Raw genomic sequence first — 20,946 nt, 5'->3', positions numbered from 1 at the left:
GGGCAAGATAGTGCCAAGATGTCCATGCACTGTGCGTATAGCCAGGACGAAAAGGTGACGGCTTGTTACATGTCTCCTGTATTCATTTTACGGCTTTGCTACAACCTTTGATTGCTCCCATCTTCCCAAGCCTCATACATGCCTTACTAAACCCGACATATTTTTTAGAAGTAGGATACTATAGGCATCCATATCCTGGCTGAACACTGTGAAAGCTGGAAAACAACCAGAGCGTAGATGGCAGCAGGGTCTCATATCATACTATTTTTATATCTTCACGAGGAGCTTGTATGTTTATTGCCACCAGCATTCACTGTCGGCATTTAACTTCTCGTTGTTCCCAATATGGCCCCTGACCTTTTGAACGGAGTAAAAGGTGGCCCTGTTTCTCCCTAACCTTCTTATTAGGACCACTGTATGTAAGTATTTTTCTCCATGCTTTCCCATGCACATGTCCTAAGGAGTAGAAGAAACAGCTTCTCCAAAACTTAGAATTGTGTTACAGATGACACGAGGGTCGCTTGACGAATGGATTAAGTCATCAAGACAATATATCATAGTTATGTGAGTTGCTTGTATATGCTAACAACTCAATTAACATCTCTATCTGAATCAAGGTACTAGAGGTATGAAAATCTTCAGGCTGAACTAAGACCGCTATCAATCCCTTGTGCCAACAGACAATTGCAAGTAGTCGAAATTCGCAATGGTTCTACTAAATACACTGCATGACTGGAAAGCAAATATACTTACATCACATGGCCAGTGGCCTTTTCTCCATTTCATACCTATCCTCATAGTCTCCCCAAATCCAGTATCCATTACTTGCTGTTGCATTGCATATATCTCCCTTATCGTCCAACACAAATGGCCCAGGCGACAAGGGTCGCCAGACTTGAACACCACTCTTCCTAACATAATATTGATCGTTGTGACGCACCTCGTTTTGAAAGTCTTTGTATGCAGACTGCGAGATGGATAGCAAAAGAGGGTCACGAAGATGACCAAACTCAGGCTTGTCACACCGCCGTTTGAGGAACGCGTCTATCGATTGGAGCATATCCAAGACATATGCAGGTTTTCTCTTGATGTTCGTCCTGGTATCTTCTATAATAGGAAGGTCGAGTCGTAGCCCGAGATGAAGGCCCAGGAGACTAGGAAAGTGTGTATCTAGGATGAGTAGATCCTTTTCTAATTGTTGTAGGTTTGGAAATGCTTTCCCTTGTTGTTCATAAGTTTCAAGCCAGAACACAACCTCAAGTGAGGATATCAGCGATAGACTTCGCGGAGGAATTAGTCTGCTCAAGTTGGTAAGAAGAGGCTTGCTTGATATATGAACAGTGTTTGTGCCGTAAAGGACCTCAGTTCCTTCGATGTATCTGGAATACAGGGCAGTTAGTAATGAGCCAATATGATTCATGACGAGACTAGAACACTTACGCTTGGCGGCAGGTCAAGAGCCATCCCATAACCCCAATGAAGCAGCATTTCGGATCTCCGACAGTTTTGACCCACAGCTCGCAATGATGCGACTCGACTTCGCAGCAAAAGTCGTCAGCAGGCTGTTCCCAATCTGGGACAGTCTTGTCCCGGCAATATTGCGGTGGCGGGAGTCGATGGCATATGCAGCCCTTCCATTGCCAGCGCTCTGGCTGACTCCTATCTACGCCTAGATTTCTAGATGTTTCCGGCTAGTAGTAACCATAATTTGCTGGGAATCTGCATTTAGGATCCCTTCTTTCGGGTCTTTGTAGTCTCAACGGATGTTCTAGAACGAGATCTACGTGGATTGTCCGGTCACCAAATGCTTCGACTAATTTTTTCTATCTTAATTCAGATGGCAGTTTGAAGAAAGGTACATCTTAGGTTGCAATGTGTTCTTTTGAAGGCGTGTGCGTCAACGTGTGTGTAGAAGGAAAGGTATTTCTGGCTCGACAACAGAGCCTTTGCCTTTCATTGGATGAGGACGATTCAATCGTTTGGCCTCCGGCCATGACTTCAAACGACGATGCATGGAGGAGAACCTGCACCAGAATGGTTTGTGCGTTGTTGCAGATCGCGTCTTGGAATTGGAAGGTGGAAAAGACTGAGCTTTACAGCGAAATCCAGGACCTGATACTGTGCTGGCCAGGGACTACACTGTGGCATCAGTGACATGTTGAGCTGGGAAAAGAAGCGTAGTCAATCTTGGCCAGTAAACGTGGACTGTTTGTCGCTACGCACCTTATCAGAAACCATTGTATTCGACGACTGGCTTTACACTAAATGACAATGGGTATGCTGCCCTGTCAGAACACTTTTTCCTGTACTTAATAATCACAAGTGTGAATATTCTCAGATGATGCGAAATGACCAGCGTTGACAAAATCTCCAATAATCAGTCCTCTTTACAACAACAGATCGTCCCAAAGAACTATGAAAAAAAAGCCGGACTTGGGCACCACTATTTACCGGCGCTCACACAAACATAAGAATCAGGCTTCAACCCACTACATTTACTGCCCAAAGCTGGGTTCCAAGCAAGGAGCTTCTCTAGTGAGATACTGTTGGCTCTTCGAATGGACCTGCAGGTATCTTTCTTAGAAACGAGCCAGTATTCCTTGCAATCAGTCGCTAAATTTGACTGAGTTGGCATAGCTGTTGCGGGCTGCGTAGGCGTTGTCAAGTCTGCGGTTCTGGTCGTCGGAGTATCGGGGCCAGCAACACAGTACCAGGTATCGTCTTCAATGTCGCTACAGTCTTCAAAGACCGCTGGGTTCATCGAGATAAACTCATCGGCACTAAATGTCCCGAACATGTTGGCCAACTGCTCACATGATTCCCCACCGGTAGTGTAGTACCATGCCTTACAGTCCTTGGGACTCCCACTGGGAATATCACTGGGGGTTGTAGTAACAGTTGGGGGCATGAGAAGATCACTCTTGACGCCAACACAGTACCAGTTATCTTTCCAAAGACCGTCGCAGTTGTTCTTCAACACTGGATTGTACTTGAAGAATTGATCTTTGGATAAGTAGCTGTATGTTTTGAGAACATCGCGACAGCTCTCGTCGGCTTCAGCTTGGTGATAGTGGATGCAGTCTGTTGGCATCGGACCATGAGATGGAGTTGGCGTAAAGTCAGAATTTGCGGGCGTGAGTTTTGTGGGCGTATACGAGGTTGGTTCAGGAGGAGGAGTAAATGGAGGAGTAGATGTTTCCCATTCGAGATTGTTCGTAGTGTTGAGCTTGACTCCAACACAATACCAGTAGCCAACAAAGAGACCCGAACAGTCCTCATGGACTTCAGGGTTCCACTTGAAGCTGTAAGCATAAAGTTAGTAAATATCTCCAAGGAATTGGGCATCAACTCACAAATCTTCCTTTTTCATCAAGGAACTGTGAACATTGAGAACATCTTGGCAGCTTTGGCGGCCGCTGACAAGATGCCACTTGTTGCAGTCCTTGGGCTGCCCAGACTGAGTGGCTTTGGGAGGCCAAGTGACATCGGTGGTGGGAGTGGTGATGTTCCAGGTTGAAACGGGATTGCGAACAGAGTACGTCGTATTAACTGAAGTAGTGACGACAGACTCAGAAGTAGTGCCCGATGTTGGCTTGCTTGATGTTCTTATGGTTGATGAGGTATCTTTTGTCGATGTAGTCTTGGAAGTGGGGGAGGTTGGATCGTTCGACTTCGTTGTGACAGTAGTCTTGCTCGTCTCTGTCGATTGAGCGGATGTGTAAATAGCCGAAGTACCATCAATTCTGACACAGTAGGCGTATTTCAGCCAGAAGTTGGTCAAACAGTCTTTCGAGACTGCTGTGTTCCAAGCTAGGAACTCTTCTTTGGTGATGTAGTACTTCTTGGGAACGGTCTCGCAGTCGTCGCCTTGCTTGACGGTATGCCAGGCAATACAGTTGGACGGCTGGCTAGGATGGACTGGAACACCTGGCTTGCTGTCCTGGGCGAGAACAGCGGGGAATAAGGTCCAGCAAAAGAGCAATGGCAAGGCGATAGACCGCATATTGTGTAGGTGCATGATATAACAAGCTAGTCAACAGACATATATTTGTGAGGTTCGTTTCATTGCTTGTCGGTGCATGTGATAGAGAAACGGGAGACAGCCTGGCGCGAGCGAAGGAGTAAGCTTCTCTTCAACGCTAAACTCAGGAGCAAAGAAGATTCCCATTCGAGTTCATTCTTTGTGTGACAGCCTTCAAAGGTCACTCACTCATTCTCTCTCTCTATCATTTGCTCACCAAACATCCAGTTGAATGTTTTTGTCTTTCTCTTCGCGCATTTATCATGGATTTCTCCATATTCCTTTTCCTTTTGATGTTCGCCTCCGCGGTACAGGGCCATGTTCCCCATCCTAAACACTCTCGTTTACACTCTGCTTCACCTCCGAAACTCACCAAGAGAGCTGATGCTGACCCGTCAGATTTCTCCTGGGTGAAGAGATGGGCAGCTATAGGCGATAGCTACACTGCTGGAATTGGCTCTGGCCGTCCCTTGGGTAGCATCTTGGACGGCGAGGAGCTCGATATCAAGGTGAGGACGATGAACATCACTCTACCCAATCTCGAGTTTAGCGGCCATGGAAACTGGTATTGTGCCCGATATGACATGTCATATCCCATGATTATCAGTAGGCTTCTTGGCTCACAGGTCGAGAGCTTTCAGTATGCTGCTTGTAGTGGAGATCGCGCTGGTCAGATCTATCAGCAAGCTGAGCAGATTGAAGGTGATCTTGACATGGTCATGTTGACAGCCGGTGGCAATGATCTGTGCTTGGTAAGATAACCCTTATGTATGGCCTGAGCGACGGGTAACTGACAGTGAACTTTTAGGCTGGTATCATCGCAGATTGCATTCTTCTCTCTGCCAACAATGAGGAGGCTTGCGAAGCCGCCCTCAAGGTGGCTGAAGACAATGTTGAGAATATCATCACGAATAACATGAAAGAGATTCTTTACGCCTTGAACAAAAAGGTAAACAAAGACGGCATCGTTGTTGTTCTTGGGTATGCCGAGTTCTTCAGTACTGAGGACGACAGCTGTGAGTACGAAGAGTGGGACAAAAAGGCATTTCTTGAGCCCATCCAAACGCCACAGAAGTTGACTATTGCTCGCCGTCACCGGTTCAACGCACTTGTCCAGAAAATTAACAGGGCAACTGCTGATGCAATCAACGACATCTCCAAAGACGAAGATGTCAAGTATAAGATCGGCTTTGCAGATTGGAACCCTTGGGTCACTGACGCCAGTATTGATGGGCAGATGTGCTCTCCCTCTGCGAATGGAGACTATCCTAGCAAGGACCAGCCTCAGATGCAGTTTATCAAGCCCCCCACAAACCCTACACCTGGAGAGCGTGAAGATCTCAAAAAGCGAGGAGTCGATGGATCAGATTACTACGATTACAGTCAGGGTGAGCTGAGGAGGAAGCGCGCAGCGGAGAGCATTTGGGGTTCCAAGTTCTTCAACAGCGCCAACCCACCGGAGCTTGTACGTAGAGTCCTTGGTCGTCGTGCCCCAAAGCCTCCAGGTTGTCCCTCCGACGAATCGAGAGACTGGACAATAGGTCTTGGTCTTCCAAACGACATTGCGGAGAACTTCCATCCGAATGAGAATGGACATGTCACTATGGCCAGTTTCGCGATGGCTGAGGCGATGGACCTTCGATCATTGGTGCTCGGTATAGATCCCCCTTCATGCGAGGTCAAGGATCAGTTCAAATGCTGGTCTGATGACAACTGGAAGATCTACGCTAGCGCCGATCGGCTTGATGAACACTACGAGGATTTCTGCAAGAACGTCGAGCAGCCTGATCATCAGAAGGGTTGGGACTACTACAAAGTGTATGACGAAGGTACTCCCGATGAGCATGAGTTCAGAATCTCGCTTGGTGACGACGTCGCAGACTACGATGTGAATCAGTGCATTGACTATTTCAAAAAGCTGATCCACAACTGCGATACAAATCGCAGGCTGAACTGGAAGACAGGAGGCAAGTACGTCCGTGACGACGGAGCATATACATACGAAGTCAGCCCAACGCGCTACAACAGACCCTGGCCACCACCAGAGTATGCCCAGGGAACTTGCAAAGGATGGTACCACTTTTCTCATAGTTCATATACGATAGAGGGCGGCGGGTTCTCAACGTGGGACTTTGGTCAGAAGACGATGAGGCCGAGTATGAATGGATGCTATGGGCTTGGAACGACGGCTTGGAACTTTGAGTATTACGATGAGCCGACGGAGGATGGGTATGAGTGGAAGCTCACGTTTAATACGCCTGTTTTCGTGAGGTCTAGGTGTTTCAAGAATAACAAGGTTGTAAAGGGTGCTGGCGGGTGGACTGATGGTTGCGGAGGAAATGACTGAGTTAAACAGGATTAAGTAGCTAGTGAGAAGGTGTAACTAATATAAATATATTGTAAATCCCAAGTACATCCGTCGATAAACTGTCACAGCGCTCTATTTATCTGCAAGCACCATAAGTTACTAAACGTATGAAACAGCTGCGCAGTGAGCAACCGTTTAAGGTATAATAAATCAACACTACGAAGTTAATAAACTTTTCCTTTTAGTGAACTCAGTGCTATTTATAAGCCTATTTACTTAATATTACAATTACTAATTAAATAACTAGCTGCTTTAAATAGCGGCTCAAGCTTAAAGTAATACCAGTGCTTATCGTAAACCCTTATTACAAAAGTTAAGGAGTGCACCCTATCTCGTATTTCTTTTAGCAAGGGAGCTCCACTACAGTGCACCCTATCTTGTATTCTAACTGCGTCAGGTTAAGCTAGTGCAGTGTTACCATCGGTCAGATTATTAATCAGCACAACTTGACATAATTTCGCCGCATCTGGATTATTTGGATAGATATAAACTAGCCATATATTTATCTGTCTTTCTTTCCTATGGCTTTTCAGTCTTCATCACTTGCCTAGCTTATTACATCCAACAATACGCTAGATCGGTCAAAAAGCAGTCACAATGTCCTCCCTGTATCAATACTCTTTCTCCCACGTCTCCAAGACAGATTCAGTCGATCAATCCGCAATTAAATACCGCGACCTGCGTCTCAAAGCGCTAAAGGCTTCTCCTGAGTCCTTTTCTTCCACATACGAAATCGAATCTCAATTCACAGATGCAGCATGGAGGGATCGCCTACTCCAGGACGATAGAGAGAACTTTGTCTGCGTTGCAACCCCTGTCAGCCCTGGCGCTTCTTCGATGGCACAATGGGTAGGACAAGTGACTTTGAGAGGTCCAGTCAGCAGAAAAGACTTCACGCTCCCCGAGGTTTCTGGTCAACCCATGCCCGGCGGGGACGACGAAGAAGATCGTTGGCAGATGCTCAGCCTGTTCATTCTGCCAGAACACCAAGGACGAAAATTGGGGCAAGGTCTATGTCGGGAGGTTATTAAACATCTGCAAGAAACTCTACAAAAAACTAGAACCGTCGTGAGGTTGATGGTCAAGCCCCAAAACACCGCTACTGTTCACTTATATGAAAAGCTTGGTTTTGAAACCGTCGGAAAATGCACATTGGCTGAGGCTCTTGTAGCGAACGGAGATGGCCATCTGCTTCCCGAAGATACCACAGACACCAAGTACTCTACTCGGTCAGGCCTGATTATGATCTACACTATCTCATAGACTGTCTATAATTACGATAAGCTTTAGCGTAGTGCTGAGTAGCCAGGCCTTAGGACTTGGCACCTAGTTTACTGGACAACATGCCGACAAAGTGGGAAAGTTTCTCCGTATGGTCGTCGACTAATAGAGTCATAAATAGATCCTTAGGCGGCCAAGTGCTCCCTTCTTATAATTGTCTTTATTCAGTGTGAATATGCCTCATGACATAAAATACACACAGGATGCTTAAAGTCTTCACCGTTTCTACTCTCAAGTAATTATTCATAGTTAGGTTAGTTCTATTTGTAATCCTGCATACTTGATGTAATAATTACCTATTTAATAAATGGCCGCTATTGTGTGTCTGACTAGTGGCTCAATGCCAACCGACGTCATAGATCTTGTCATTCCAGCTCTAGCCCCATTCGCTGGCGACCAATCCATCACATTTCATGCTCCATATCAACATTAGCCCAGAGCTTCATTAAATGGCGTCAGTATATCACAATCAATACTCTCCGTCACTAATCTCCATGCTTCCCAGACCAGAAATGGCTGCATCACGATCGAAAGCCAAGCCCTTAATGGAGACAATATCCGAAGCCCACCGCATGTCCTACCGCATCGGCCGCGGCGAACAAGGTGTCCTCACATTCGAACCTTACAAGTCCGCCATTCTCCCCCTCTGGCGCTTCCGCACAGTCCCTATCGCGCGACAAAGCGCTGAAGACCTATGGGCCAAGTTCAACGAGTTCAAAGACCAGCGCGATTTTGTGGGGATGGACATGACGCGTAAATTCATCCAGATGGGTATGACGCGTGCAAAACGATATGCGAATCATGCTGGTGGGCGGAAGTATAAGAAGGGCACGAGGGAGGAATTACCAAAGAGTGATGAGCATCCGGATAAGGATGAGAAGCTGAGGGCGAGTTTGATCTTTAGGGGGTATTGGGAGAAGTGTAAGGAGGATGAGGAGTATCAGAACCTCAAGGAGGAGTTTTTGAAGAAGCAGAAGGATTGGAAGGACTCTTGATAAATCCTCAGTAATGGTACTATTTCTTGGTAAATCGTCCGGAAACGGTCTGTCAAAATTCAGCGGACTCTCTCTTCGGTGCCTCCTTTAGGGCCCTAACAATCGATGCCTTTCATTTGACCCAACCATTTAACAGTAACTCCGTCACAAAGTGGCGCATTCAGAACCTGCGTGATAACATCACTGAGTGCATCACCCTCATTCATATCCTATTCTGATGGCCACTCCTCCCCTTTATCTGTATATCTCTCCCAGTTCGGCTGCTGAAGCTTTGCCTTCTCGACTGCAGCCTCGAGTCGTCCGGGGAGTTGATTGCCCGGGAAGCCGTTGGCAAACCATATGATCTGCCGTTCGAGAAGTTTTGCAGGATCGACTCTGACCGGGAATCTTGTGTTCCGGTGTCTGAAGGCCGCGCTTTTTGGCTTGCCTTTGGCTATAGTTGTAGCCTGTGCTGATGTGTTTGATGGCATCTCTTGGTGGTATTTGTTGGTGAGATTGGTCAGGTCAGTTGAGGTTTATCTGATCAACTAAATATTAACCTTATGTATTTTTCTTTTTTATGTGAACGAGAAGTCGTTCATCGGGGACCAATATATGTTAGAGATACATCTTTGTAGCCTGCCAGTCCGTTGACTGTTGTTCTTGGCGCCTTGCTCTGGTACTCCTTCTGTGTCGTTTGTTCACATGCTTGTTTCTGCACTACTTGAGTAAGCGCATTTCAATATTTGTTCTACTCTAAGACTCTTGGTCTGTTTCGGTTAGTCTCTGGGTTTACTGTTCATGGCCTTTGACTTCCCATATTGTCAATTTATTTGTATGTTTGCATGCATTTCTGCGAGTCTTGAGGCTCCTCATTAATGACATGTTCAGCCACATCATGTCTCAAAGGGATCAGACTCAAATTCTGCGCGTGCCTATAGACAAGTGTCAGTTAATAAGTATCATCTCGGGCCTCAATAGCAACACTCCTCAATATTGCAAGCAGCTCGTTGCCTGTAGGTTAAGAGAATTGACTGCCGATAAGCTTGTACCGATTTGGCATGCATTGCGGGGAAAGTTCTAAAAATAACTGGTGCAAGGTTATGCAACTTAATGCTAGCCAATCAAGGCACGAATTCTAACCACGACAACTTTATACTCATACCAGCCAGCGCATAAATAAATAACTCACAACAAGCCTAACGAATCCCAGAACGCCCGATCATCCAGCGCGAGTCCCGACAAGGCATGCATCACCGACAATCCGTGATCGACTCCCTGGCACATTATATGCTAAGTTTTCAGCTCTGCCAAAATTGCGGGGATGATCGCTGCTCTCAATCAGCCTTATGCCGTCCGATGGAACCTGGCTTGACTCTATCGGGATTAAAGTGAGAATGGTGAGACAGTGAATCATCGGTTAACTGCCTTTGTGAGTTAGATAAGGCTGTAAGTGGCTTGCAGCTAGGCATTAGAGACTAAGACGGTGAAATTTTGGACCGTTGATGGATGGCGGTGTGTTGGGTTATAAGAGGCAGATAATTCCCCAGCTAAGAGGATACTACTCATCATCCCGCACAGCTAGATAAGCTTAAATCGCTATTCATTATGAAGTTCAGCGCTATCCTCCTCGTTCTCGCCCCTCTCGTCTCCGCAGCTGCTTCGAAAGAGGCTGCTGCTGGACTTCCCGACCTTGCCTCGGCTGGTGAGAAGGGTCACGATCTCTCATCGCACGGCGAGGGACTCCAGCTTGCTGCCAAGGTCTGCCCAGCCAAGTTCCCCAGAAAGTGTTCCCTCGGAAACTTCTGCTGCCGAACTCTTAAGTGCTGTAAGAAGGAGTGCTGTCAGAACTCTGCGAGATATTGCAGCAACGGCCGTTGCTATAAATAGATGGCAAGTCTTTTGGTCATGATGTAAGTTTTGAGGCAAGCTTTTGTCGCGAGAAGGCACTAATCGGTTGTAGCATCAATCGTGTGATACTGGGTGAATGAGAATTGGTACGAGAAAGCCGAGAGGAATGTTTTACCTGTTGGGACTTGGTTTGTCGGAAAGGAACTTGAAAATGACTAGCATACACATGAATGAACGACATTCTATTTGATGACTCGCTGTATATTCCATCCTCTCTGGACCTTTCGCCTATTCATCCACCTACGTCAAAATAACATCTGGCTGAGGATCATTTGGCCTGTCCCACGGGAAGCCATTCCTAAACAGAAGCTCCTCTTTCGACTTCTCAGTAGACATGACCACCACGCATGAATATTCGCTGACATTCATGCTGATTATTCGGTAGAGGCCCCGCGCTATATGCTTCGTCACCTGGGTTACCGCATGATGAACATGTTCGTTGGTGCCTGTTCGAAGGATGCAGAAGTTGGAGTCTCCGTTGATGTTGATAAAGATAACTTCGACTCTGTTGATAACGGTACCAAATCCTGGAGCTGGCGGTGGCCATGAACTTGGGTTGGTGGAAGGGTCAACTGTATAATGGACTGCGGGTTGATGCTCCATGATTCGTGATTTCTAAAATGGGATAATTGATGCGGTTCTTTTGGCAGAAAATGTTTAGGTTTAAATTCTGAAAAGGGATGACTGGGATAATTGGCCCGTATTTATACACCGTTGCACGAAAGCTATTATTATCCTAATCTTTTGCCTTATCTCGCTATTGATACCCTTTGTTGGCTGTTGTTCCGTCTGATCAAAAGTTCCACTACCCCTCAAACGCATCCATCATTCCCTGCTCATTCAAAAGCCCTCGTGCTATCCAACGTAAAGGCGACTTGACTCAAGTAGTCCTGCGTGCAACCAACAGCCAACAGTCAACACCGCATAGTTCAACCAATACAACGGCGAACACTACAAGTAGCCCTGCGAGAGCCGACTCAGAAAACTTTTGACAGAATGGAATATTTCCAGCTCTAAAAGACTAAGCTCTTGTATCCCCCAGTGCAGGCTGTTGTGAGCCGAAACGAGAGCTTCAGGTCATTTTGTCGCTGATCCTTATCTTATCTTTATCTTATCGCTCTTCATTTGTCCATGTCGCGACTTTCAGCCAGCCAGCGTCGCATTTTCACCGCACAGCCTGTCGATCACTAACATGATTGGACGCGCCAGAAGCGTGTCCGCTAATAATTGGCGATCTGCCAAGCACTGCCCCCCGCCTGAAAGATTGCTTATTCGATTAAATACAGGGTAGTCGCTGGCATCACTGAGAGAAACATCCTTGGCATTGTTTCGTTTCAATCCAAGACTTTTCGTTGAAACAATGTCTGAAAACATGAGTGCCAAGAGTACGGAACAATCGGGACAACCCGAGAATAGCATCCCGTCGTGGTCGTCGAGGTTGTACCGACAAGTTGGCTTCTCGGCGAAAAAGACGTGGCAGGATAGAGGTGACATCATTCGTCACTCGAGAGAGCTCTTCACTGTACGTTGACGAATCCAGTGCTCCAAGTTGAGCTCACAAGGTCTAGGCTGCAGGCCCAGATGGACTGCCATATGCTTCACTGCCGACCACTTCAAGCATACGGCTTCTTGAAGTCAAGCCTGGGAACCCCAGCGAGATGCTGCAATGCTCTCTTCAAACAGTTGACTTAGCGGACAACCCCAAATACAACGCACTCTCATACACATGGGAGCTGGACCCACCAAGCTTCCCCTACGAGCTGAGATATCTGTCTCAAAAAGCCCCAAACTTCTCAAAAGTCGTCACCAGTGGTGTTGATACGGTTAATCATGCTATCAATCGTCTCATGGTCCGGTCGCGTTCTGAGCCAGCAGATCCTGATGCAAAGTCTGCTGAGAACTCCACCGACCGGGACAAGATTCTCTGCGACGGCAAAGGTGTCTACGTCAAGTCTAACCTATATCAAGCTCTTCTCCAGCTGAGAAAAGCGCGTCCGGGTTTCTACTGGATTGACGCAATTTGTATCAACCAGTCTAACCTTGCTGAGCTGGGCCAACAAGTCCAAATGATGAATCGGATCTACAGCTCAGCCTCCCAAGTCACGATTTGGCTGGGTACTTGTCCCCATGTTTTCTCACCCGGTGTCGCCAACCTTATCCAAATGACCAAGACTGGACTTCCCGAGATTACCGAGGCTGCTGAGTCCAAAGACTTTTACTACACCAGAGTCGGAACAACATCGCTTTGGCATTTAGTACTTTGCGTCTTTTTCATCGTGACGCGTAAATGGTTCAAGAGACTTTGGGTGCTGCAAGAATTATGCCTCGCCAAAGAAGCCATCTTCCTTCTGGGAGATTACAAGTTCGAGGCGGATGATATCTCTGTTGCTTTTGGTTGGATGAGAAGTATTCTGAGCGCTTGGAACACCAGCGGGCTGCACATGTTTGCGCAGATATTGACTTCATTTGGAGACATGCCTGACCAAGCTGTCTCATTGCTTAATTCACGTCGGACAATCTCTGAAGGTGACAAGGTTGGACTTCAAGAATGGTTCAGGCTGGTCAAGGACCGCGAGGCAAGAGATCCGAGGGACATGGTTTATGGCGGACTTGCTTTAATCAAACCAGAGACGCTGCTGATGAATCCGAGCTTGAAACGAGGCTCTGAGAAGCATCCTCAGATTACGCAACCCGGAGATCCACTGAACAAACAAAATTGGCCATCACTACAAGCAGACTACGCCATCGACCTCTCCGCAGTTCTTGAGAAGGTGGCGCTCAGTCTTCTCTCAGGCCCTGAGCCGATGAACCTCCTCTCGCTCGCAACGCGATATCGCACTCCATTCTTCTACGACATGACGAGAGACACATCTATCCACTACTCAGCAATGAAATATGATAAGCTGTCAGAGCTTGAACTCGATGTACCATCATGGTACGCTGCGCCATGGCTTGAGAACTCGCGGGGGATGAAGCCTCTCATCTGGCAAAACAGCACACCGCTCGAAAACATCTCAATGATGATCAATAGTCCATCCATATCGGCTGATGGCAAATCGCTGTTTCTTGAGGCAGTACAATTAGACGTCATCGAGTCTTGTGTCTTGTATAATTTCTTTGGCGATCTGGCGCACGATATGGATTCTATGATCACGCTGAGCTCCAAGGAAAATGAGCGAGCACAGGAAGCTGCGGCATTGAAGGAGTCTTTCAACTACGCTCCACCATTTCATCTGCTAGAAGTGATACTTAGCATGACTGCATATCCGAAACCGACAAAAAAGTCGCCTCTTGAGGTCTTCTGTGACCTTCTCACTGCTGGAACGTGGAGAGGCCCGCCCAGCAGCAAGATGGTCGGGTTCTGTCAATGGCTTGACGACTGGGTAAACAATTACGTTAAAGAACATGACAAAGAAAAAGCAAAAATCACAGATGAGACTCTGATCCTGAAAGAATTCATCATCAAAAGAGAGCCCATCATAGCCAAGATACAAGACGACTACGCCAAACTGCGCACGGCATATCCCAATGAACCGTGGTCACCCGAAGACCGTAAGGCCATCTCGGAAGAACGCAAGACCCAAGCCTCGCACTTCGCAAGAACCCTGCAAATAGCACAGACGGTCCGAGCTCTGTTCAAGACCCAAAGCGGCAGACTCATCCTTGCACCGGCATGGGCTGAAAAGGGCGATGTTGTGATGGCGGTGAAAGGCGGCAAGGTTCCTTACGTCTTTACACCAAGAGATGAGGACATTAAGCGCAAGATTGCGTTTAAAGAGAAGTATAACGGTGAGGTTTCGATGGAGGCGTTGAAGGTACGGCCGGGACATAAGGAGGCGCAGAAATGGGATGCGACAATTCTGCGAGGTGACATTAGAGGGGATGAGAGTTATTTGCTCACTGGTGAAGTTTATTTGCATGACTCGGATTTGGAAGAGATTCTGGGGAGGGAGTTGGAGTTTGGCAGATTACAAATCATATAATTGCGATCATGCATAGATGGAGAGTTTGGCTGTCATTTTCTGACACGCACCTGGACCTTGACAAACTTCTGTCATCATCCGAGCTTGGATATGCATGTTACCCAAGTTGAGATTGATAGATGAGCTTCAATCTGCACAGACTTGCTTGTGGCTTACCAACTCTCCGGATCTCAGCGGAGCGGCAAAGAACGGCGGCTATTCAGCGACCGTAAATTGAATGAAGCAATCACGGTGTAGGGTAATATCAAGATTACTCCGCCAAAAAGCCACAGGAGCTGTTTAGACGCTCGGATAATCAAGAGGCTTGGAACTATTTCCAATAATCCTTTTGCCTTTTCGATATGCTTAAACAAGAGATGTAAGCCCAGCGGTTAAGCGATGTTTATCAACCACTGCGAGGTTGGCCTCATGTCACTCCGATATTCTTACGTGATGCGATCAATAAAAAGGAAGGCATTTCATGGCTCCGGTTCTAGATCCCCAGAAAGCTAACAACCCCCTGAAAGCCCTACTCGGCACTCACGGGAACAGTCTCAGGGCGCTAGTACCTGAATTTAGCGCTGACTCTCAATATTAACCTCAACAAACACAGACGCCTCAACGGCACCTGCTACAAAACTCCGTAACATCCCCTCCAATCAATTACCCCTGAACTGCATCTCGTATTCCCCAGATGAGATCCACGGGGCAGAAAAAGCTTAGCTCAGTTGAGTTCGCATCGCCAAGCCAATCGATCAGCAGCAATCTCCACGACGGTAAATCAGTGGGTATCAGCCGACCTGGCCTAACCTCAGGGGTAAGGCGTTCTAGACACCGCTAGCCCGGACGGCTAAACGACGCTGGCCAATGGCAGCGGGCGACAAATTTCCCTCCTGTGAGCCACTGTCATAACATACGAACTTATTCCTTGGATTAGTTTCCAATAGTGCTGTAACCGCGCGCTGCCGAGATGCACCTCGGACTTCTCCAATCACCGTAACCTTCGCCAACCCCTGAGCACGTCAATTGCTTCTCAGCTGGCGTAGTGGATGATGTGAATTGCCTTACCAATGAGTTTGTTGGTACCTTCCGCTATGAGCCGTGAACCGAGATTAGTGTATTGTTCACAGGGCTGCTAGACGAGCATGTCACTGCTGCATCTAAAAGTAGAGTCATCATAGGAATACACAAACACATAAAAGAGCTGGATATCCTCTCCTCAAACTGCTTTTCCTTTCTGCTCTTCAGTCACTCACTCACATCCACTCTTTACTCGCAACTTCTCCACGCTCTTTAACAAGACAACAGTCCTTCTTTAGTTCCCTTTTCTTCAAAAACAAACCGCCAACATGAAGCTGTCTGCTGTTACCCTTCTCACCCTTGCCACTGGCATCCTCGCCGCTCCCGTCGCCGAGGCCAACTACGACGTCTCTTACTCCAGCTATGAGGCTCCCAAGGCACCCAAGCCTCACTATGAGAAGCCCAAGCCTAAGCCTCACCACGAGAAGCCTAAGCACGAGTACCCTGCTCCTCACCATGAGAAGCCTAAGCCCAAGCCTCACCCCAAGAAGCCTGAGTACCCTGCTCCTCACCACGAGAAGCCCAAGCCTAAGCCTCACCCCAAGCCTCACTACGAGAAGCCCAAGAAGCCCGAGTACCAGGCTCCTAAGCCTCACTACGAGAAGCCTAAGCCCAAGCCTCACCCCAAGCCTGCTTATGAGGCTCCCAAGCCGGCTCCTAAGCCTCACAAGCCCGAGTACACCAAGCCCAAGGCTCCCAAGCCCCACAAGCCCGAGTACACCAAGCCCAAGGCTCCCAAGCCTCACAAGCCCGAGTACACTGCTCCTAAGCCTGTGAAGCCCAAGTACACCAAGCCCAAGGCTCCCAAGCCTCACAAGCCTGAGTATACCAAGCCCAAGGCTCCCAAGCCTCACCCCAAGCCCGCCTACGAGGCCCCTAAGCCTGCTCCTAAGCCTCACAAGCCCGAGTACACCAAGCCCAAGGCTCCCAAGCCCCACAAGCCTGAGTACACTGCTCCTAAGCCTCACCACGAGAAGCCCAAGCCTCACCCCAAGCCTACCTACCAGGCTCCCAAGCCCGCTCCTAAGCCTCACAAGCCTGAGTACACCAAGCCCAAGACCGAGAAGCCCAAGCCTGCTCCTAAGCCTGAGTACAAGGCTCCTACCTACCAGGCTCCCCACTACTAGATTCGCTCATCGACGATGAAGGATAGTAGCTGTTTGTGCTGTGGTTATTGAGTGGGTGGCTCGTGCTGATTCACGATCATGGTATATGACCTGTGTGTGAAAACGCATAGCCAGAGGACGGCGCTGGACTTCTGACTTATGAGAGATTCTGGAGGGATGTCAGATATGTGTTTGGATGGATGGACTTTTGACATATTCTTCTTGTACTTTATTGGCCTATTAGTTATTAATAACTCGTCCGGATGAACTGCGTTGTTTAACTCTACTCTCTTTCCCTGTGAATTATACACCTTGAAGTATCAGTACTCTCTTTGCTTGACTGTCTTCCAGCTAGAAGCAATACTCCCATAAGCGGCGCTCAATTTCCAGGTCAAGTGTAAAATCACCGAAAATTTCAAAGATTCGATTAACCACTGCCAACCACCTCTTGTGAAGCTTGGTAACATAATGCGCTTTGGTATACTCCCAGTAATCCGAAAACCATCCAGGGTTCTCCCGGTCCGCGATACCCGAAATCCGACCGTTGTGCATCAAAACGTTCCGCATGTTGATGTCGGAATGCGTGAACACAATGTTATGGCCCGTGGAGTCAAAGCCATCTGGTAGCGCGGGTGTTCGCAGTATATCGTTGAAGTCTTCTTCATCGGTACAAGGTGCAAAGAAATCACCACGTTCCTTGTCATAGTCGTGAGCCGCAATGATCCGATAGTCATAATATTTTCCACCAATTGCATTGCTTATTTCATACTTTGGCGTTCCGTGTCTTGAGATTGAGCGCAGTTGTGTCAGGTATCTCTGCATATCATGTGTGAGGATATCGAGATCATGATCGCTCAGTATGTCAATGTACGAGCCCAAGCGCTGTCCCGGTAAGGTAGCGGCCAGCAGATAAGACGTTTCAGTGTCGGACAATAGATATAACGGACGAGGGACTGGAATTTGGGTTTGGCTTCGTACAAGCTGTGGTGCCCCGAACTCAATTTTCAGTGCTTGATGGTCTTCAACGCTCTTCGTCTTCAGATACATGCCAAAAGGGAGATGTTGAACCCTCAGGCTACAAGATGACCCGTAAACACGAGATCCAAGAGAGCTTAAAAAGTGGTAGATGCGTATACGGAAAGAGACTGGCATAAGGCGACACATTGAGGCGATCATTGGAGCGACATGCTCCGATAAATGATGCCAAGGCGAGAAAGATAGCAGACTGGTAGCTGGGAGCTCGTGTCTACTTGCAATCTCTCAAGCAACAAGAGCCCATCGTATGGATTTGGAAAATCTTGATGTAGCTAGTAATAGACTGACGTCTGGGGTCTCGATGCCCGAGTTGGAATGATCCGTAAAGCTACACCATTGTATCGTGGGAATCCTTTCGAGAAGAGGAGGTTGATTTGGACATCCAATCGTAACCTTCGTTACACGATACTGCAGCAGCGTGAGCGGACATTCGGTGCAGGAATGAAGAAGTATTTACGTTGGAGACTTTGGTGGGAGTAAAGCGAAAGTAACCTTGAGATACAGCTTCTGTTACAGGCTGGCGTACAAGTCAGTGATTTCGGCCATCATCATGGCTAGAAGTACCATGAAGAAGTCTCTCTTACATATCAGAGCTAAGGAAGATGCCAAAAAAGCTCGTGCAGCGGCTCCGGTTGATTAGCTGAAACTCGTTTGGGAGAAGAGGAGAGGTTTGGGGATACACCTCACATCTTGTAGCCTAATCACAGGAAAAATTGGTGTCACAACCAGCGGATCCATGAATGATGCTTTGAAACCAGATACAATCAAAATCATCTCTTTTTGATACATCTGCGACGATGCTTTCGCTCGGATTTGCTTGTTGTGCGAGTTGGTCAGTGACTGATATGCTCAGTATAGGCTCTTGTGAGGATAACACTGAAGGTGCCCACCACTTCCAACTAGTTTTTCCACTCCGATAGAAGCGGCATCAAATCGTAATCTTCTTGTCCGTCGATGCATCTTTGGAGCATGTATCGGGCAGTTGCTTCGGGGTCAACTGAGTCGTGCAGGAAGGATTCCAGGAGTTGATCATCAGGATGTTGGAGGCGGGAGCTGCGGACTACAGCAAAAGTCTGTTCACGTCTACTTTGACTTTCTGCCATTGCCAAGGACCTCAGTTGGTAATCGAAGGATGATGGTGAAATCGTGAAGACGAGCGGGAGTGTTGGTTGATGTCGCGCACCCGACAGCCATTATATAACACTGCTGCCTAGTGAAGTATTACAATCTCATGATACCTGCCCAAGTCTTTCTACCCACTGACTCAAAGTTATCTTATACCTAATCACATCATTTCGAAGTGACAACATTTTAGAGCGCTTGCTCCTAACATCAACACAGTCTGGGAGGTAACTATGTCGCTGAACGGGAATCTAGAGAGCTCCTCGATATACATTGCCATGAAGAGCCGGCCTTCTCCAAGAGAATATGTACGTCAAGTCTCTTCTTCTCGGTAATTATTTTACTGCCTAAGTTGACTTCAATAGCACTGGGGACTAATTGTCACTGATGACATTGGGCGGCCCGTTCTTCATCACGCGACGAACCTTACAGGGCCTTGGAAATACGAGGAGAGGCAGAACGAATCGGCTATTGACCCAACTCTGATCGTATTGGTCAAAGCTAGCGGCGTCTCCAACGTGCCACGCGCCACACAGATCATCCAGTCCGTTCCTACAGATGGTAAGCCATCTCGTCGAACTGGAGCGGCATTCACGTGCCGAATTTGGGTCAAGGATGCTCTATTCGAACTACACGAAACAGGAGAGATCTTTCTTGCCGATGATATTGGTACGTAGAGGCAGGAGCTTCGAGAGATGCAGCGCTTATGCTGACCTATGGTATAGAAGTGATTGAGACAGAAGCAATAGCATATGCCGAGAGGTATGCTGCCGACAGCGAGCAGGGCAAGGGGACAGCAGTTATCAATAGTGCTTTTGCGTCGAGTTTGTAGCGACCACCTATTAGAGGCGTGGAAAGCGTACTTGCATATCAGATAACTGTTAAACTGTTGTTTGTATTTTACTAGGGGTAATCCTAAAATCCCTATCTAATGTCAATAACACCGCGGTTGGACTCGACTCGGGCGCTAGGTGGCCGAACGGCCCGCTGTAGCCGGCTTTAGCAACCATGGCATACTCAGATATGGTCGCGTGCTACTCAGGGATATTTCTGTTTGTGTCCCTAAGGGGAGAAAAAGGATAGTCGGAAGTGACAGGTGTAATGAAAGGATTTAAGGGGCAGAACACAGTCACCAGAAGAGTGCAGACAGAGTTCGGGGTTTCTTGCCCAAGCAAGAATGGAACTTTTGCAAGAACAATAAGGTTAAAAACAATCGCTTGCTATCTAGGTATAATGCAGTGGGAAGGATCTCGTAACTGTGATCTTACATGCAGCTGGAATACGGGGTCGGCCGAGTGTTGGATCAGACGGTTTCTATTACTGGGGCGGAATGGGTCAATACGAAGTAACAGTACTGGTATTGACAATGCAAGAGAAATACATGGCAATGCGCTGTACAATAATGCTGAGCCACGGAACCAAGATCCGTGATGAAGGTAATTGTCTTTTTGACGATGACCGAAAAGCCATGCGGGGTCTAGACATACTTTTCTTGTCGAAGTTGCATAAGACCACTTATGCTGGACCTATGTATAGATTCCGAAGGAGCTGTCATTTCTCTCGTATAACATGTGAAGGCAATTCCGAACCCCTGGATTTGACAGCCTGCATGTCAAACCACCAAAATTCGGTAAGTGCAGACCTTCCGGGATCCCGAATCCACAAAACGCGGACCGCGATGCGCTAAGCTCAGTAGCGGAATGATAGTTACCCATGGCATCATGAACCATTAAATACGAGAAGGCCACTCAGAGTGTATTCCCAGCTGGAGCTCGTGATCATCTTCTGTTTTGGTGTTAATGCGAGGAATAGTTCTGACTACCCTGGACTGACAGTTCAAGCAGCCAATCACAGGTGAGACGTTTCATTTCCGTGTATCCGGCCGGTAGAGTCTAAAGTCACACCGGAGAAACTTTCTAGTGATTCACTGCAGCGCAAATAGACACTCATGAGCAGCACAGAGTTTCTATCGCATTTCCCAGCCGTACAGAATTATCCAATGACATCAATACCGAAACAAGGGATAAAAACCTGAGCAAATCACAAAGATTCTGGCGTTTAGCCGCGATGCACCAATTCTTCTTAG

At 47.6% G+C, this 20,946-nt stretch overlaps 11 protein-coding genes across 11 annotated transcripts; 8 read left to right on the top strand and 3 right to left on the bottom strand.

Annotated features, from left to right (window-relative positions):
- Nucleotides 1-310: 310 nt before the first annotated feature.
- On the bottom strand, nt 311-4,003 carry FOBCDRAFT_206778 (uncharacterized protein; the record flags this gene model as incomplete). The annotated part of the gene is made up of 6 exons (XM_031190716.3): nt 311-413; nt 789-1,379; nt 1,441-1,677; nt 2,224-2,261; nt 2,462-3,302; nt 3,354-4,003. The coding sequence occupies 6 exons, from the start codon at nt 4,001-4,003 to the stop codon at nt 311-313; spliced, it is 2,460 nt and encodes an 819-aa protein (XP_031034701.3).
- Nucleotides 4,004-4,284: 281 nt separating this feature from the next.
- FOBCDRAFT_279672 (SGNH hydrolase-type esterase domain-containing protein) lies at nt 4,285-6,368 on the top strand (the record flags this gene model as incomplete). Its single annotated transcript, XM_031190713.2, has 2 exons — nt 4,285-4,773; nt 4,830-6,368. The coding sequence occupies 2 exons, from the start codon at nt 4,285-4,287 to the stop codon at nt 6,366-6,368; spliced, it is 2,028 nt and encodes a 675-aa protein (XP_031034698.2).
- A 618-nt stretch (nt 6,369-6,986) lies between these two features.
- FOBCDRAFT_253222 (uncharacterized protein) lies at nt 6,987-7,652 on the top strand (the record flags this gene model as incomplete). Its single annotated transcript, XM_031190712.2, has 1 exon — nt 6,987-7,652. The coding sequence occupies one exon, from the start codon at nt 6,987-6,989 to the stop codon at nt 7,650-7,652; it is 666 nt and encodes a 221-aa protein (XP_031034697.2).
- A 530-nt stretch (nt 7,653-8,182) lies between these two features.
- FOBCDRAFT_145227 (uncharacterized protein) lies at nt 8,183-8,665 on the top strand (the record flags this gene model as incomplete). The annotated part of the gene is made up of 1 exon (XM_031190711.2): nt 8,183-8,665. One exon carries the CDS (start codon nt 8,183-8,185, stop codon nt 8,663-8,665), a length of 483 nt encoding a protein of 160 aa, XP_031034696.2.
- A 1,550-nt stretch (nt 8,666-10,215) lies between these two features.
- Nucleotides 10,216-10,819, top strand: FOBCDRAFT_323272 (uncharacterized protein). Its single transcript, XM_059612095.1, has 2 exons — nt 10,216-10,557; nt 10,608-10,819. The coding sequence occupies exon 1, from the start codon at nt 10,253-10,255 to the stop codon at nt 10,532-10,534; it is 282 nt and encodes a 93-aa protein (XP_059465893.1). The 5' UTR covers nt 10,216-10,252; the 3' UTR covers nt 10,535-10,557; nt 10,608-10,819.
- Nucleotides 10,796-11,158, bottom strand: FOBCDRAFT_243847 (uncharacterized protein; the record flags this gene model as incomplete). The annotated part of the gene is made up of 1 exon (XM_031190707.2): nt 10,796-11,158. One exon carries the CDS (start codon nt 11,156-11,158, stop codon nt 10,796-10,798), a length of 363 nt encoding a protein of 120 aa, XP_031034692.2.
- A 762-nt stretch (nt 11,159-11,920) lies between these two features.
- On the top strand, nt 11,921-14,761 carry FOBCDRAFT_168693 (heterokaryon incompatibility protein-domain-containing protein). The gene is made up of 2 exons (XM_031190706.3): nt 11,921-12,077; nt 12,124-14,761. The coding sequence occupies exons 1-2, from the start codon at nt 11,928-11,930 to the stop codon at nt 14,536-14,538; spliced, it is 2,565 nt and encodes an 854-aa protein (XP_031034691.3). The 5' UTR covers nt 11,921-11,927; the 3' UTR covers nt 14,539-14,761.
- Nucleotides 14,762-15,764: 1,003 nt separating this feature from the next.
- FOBCDRAFT_53729 (uncharacterized protein) lies at nt 15,765-16,889 on the top strand. The gene has a single exon (XM_031190705.3). It carries the CDS (start codon nt 15,867-15,869, stop codon nt 16,722-16,724), a length of 858 nt encoding a protein of 285 aa, XP_031034690.2. The 5' UTR covers nt 15,765-15,866; the 3' UTR covers nt 16,725-16,889.
- Nucleotides 16,890-18,148, bottom strand: FOBCDRAFT_298879 (uncharacterized protein). The gene has a single exon (XM_031190704.3). The coding sequence runs from the start codon at nt 17,877-17,879 to the stop codon at nt 17,055-17,057; it is 825 nt and encodes a 274-aa protein (XP_031034689.2). The 5' UTR covers nt 17,880-18,148; the 3' UTR covers nt 16,890-17,054.
- FOBCDRAFT_231994 (uncharacterized protein) lies at nt 18,149-19,339 on the top strand. The gene is made up of 2 exons (XM_059609880.1): nt 18,149-18,578; nt 18,629-19,339. Exons 1-2 carry the CDS (start codon nt 18,536-18,538, stop codon nt 18,886-18,888), a joined length of 303 nt encoding a protein of 100 aa, XP_059467875.1. The 5' UTR covers nt 18,149-18,535; the 3' UTR covers nt 18,889-19,339.
- FOBCDRAFT_143189 (uncharacterized protein) lies at nt 19,094-20,749 on the top strand (the record flags this gene model as incomplete). The annotated part of the gene is made up of 6 exons (XM_054706940.2): nt 19,094-19,168; nt 19,226-19,529; nt 19,586-19,622; nt 20,100-20,217; nt 20,371-20,490; nt 20,696-20,749. The coding sequence occupies 6 exons, from the start codon at nt 19,094-19,096 to the stop codon at nt 20,747-20,749; spliced, it is 708 nt and encodes a 235-aa protein (XP_054562915.2).
- Nucleotides 20,750-20,946: the final 197 nt, after the last annotated feature.

This window comes from Fusarium oxysporum, chromosome IX, assembly GCF_013085055.1.
Source record: "Fusarium oxysporum Fo47 chromosome IX, complete sequence".
Taxonomy (NCBI): Eukaryota; Fungi; Ascomycota; class Sordariomycetes; order Hypocreales; family Nectriaceae; genus Fusarium; species Fusarium oxysporum.
This window is presented reverse-complemented; position numbering and strand designations above follow the sequence as displayed.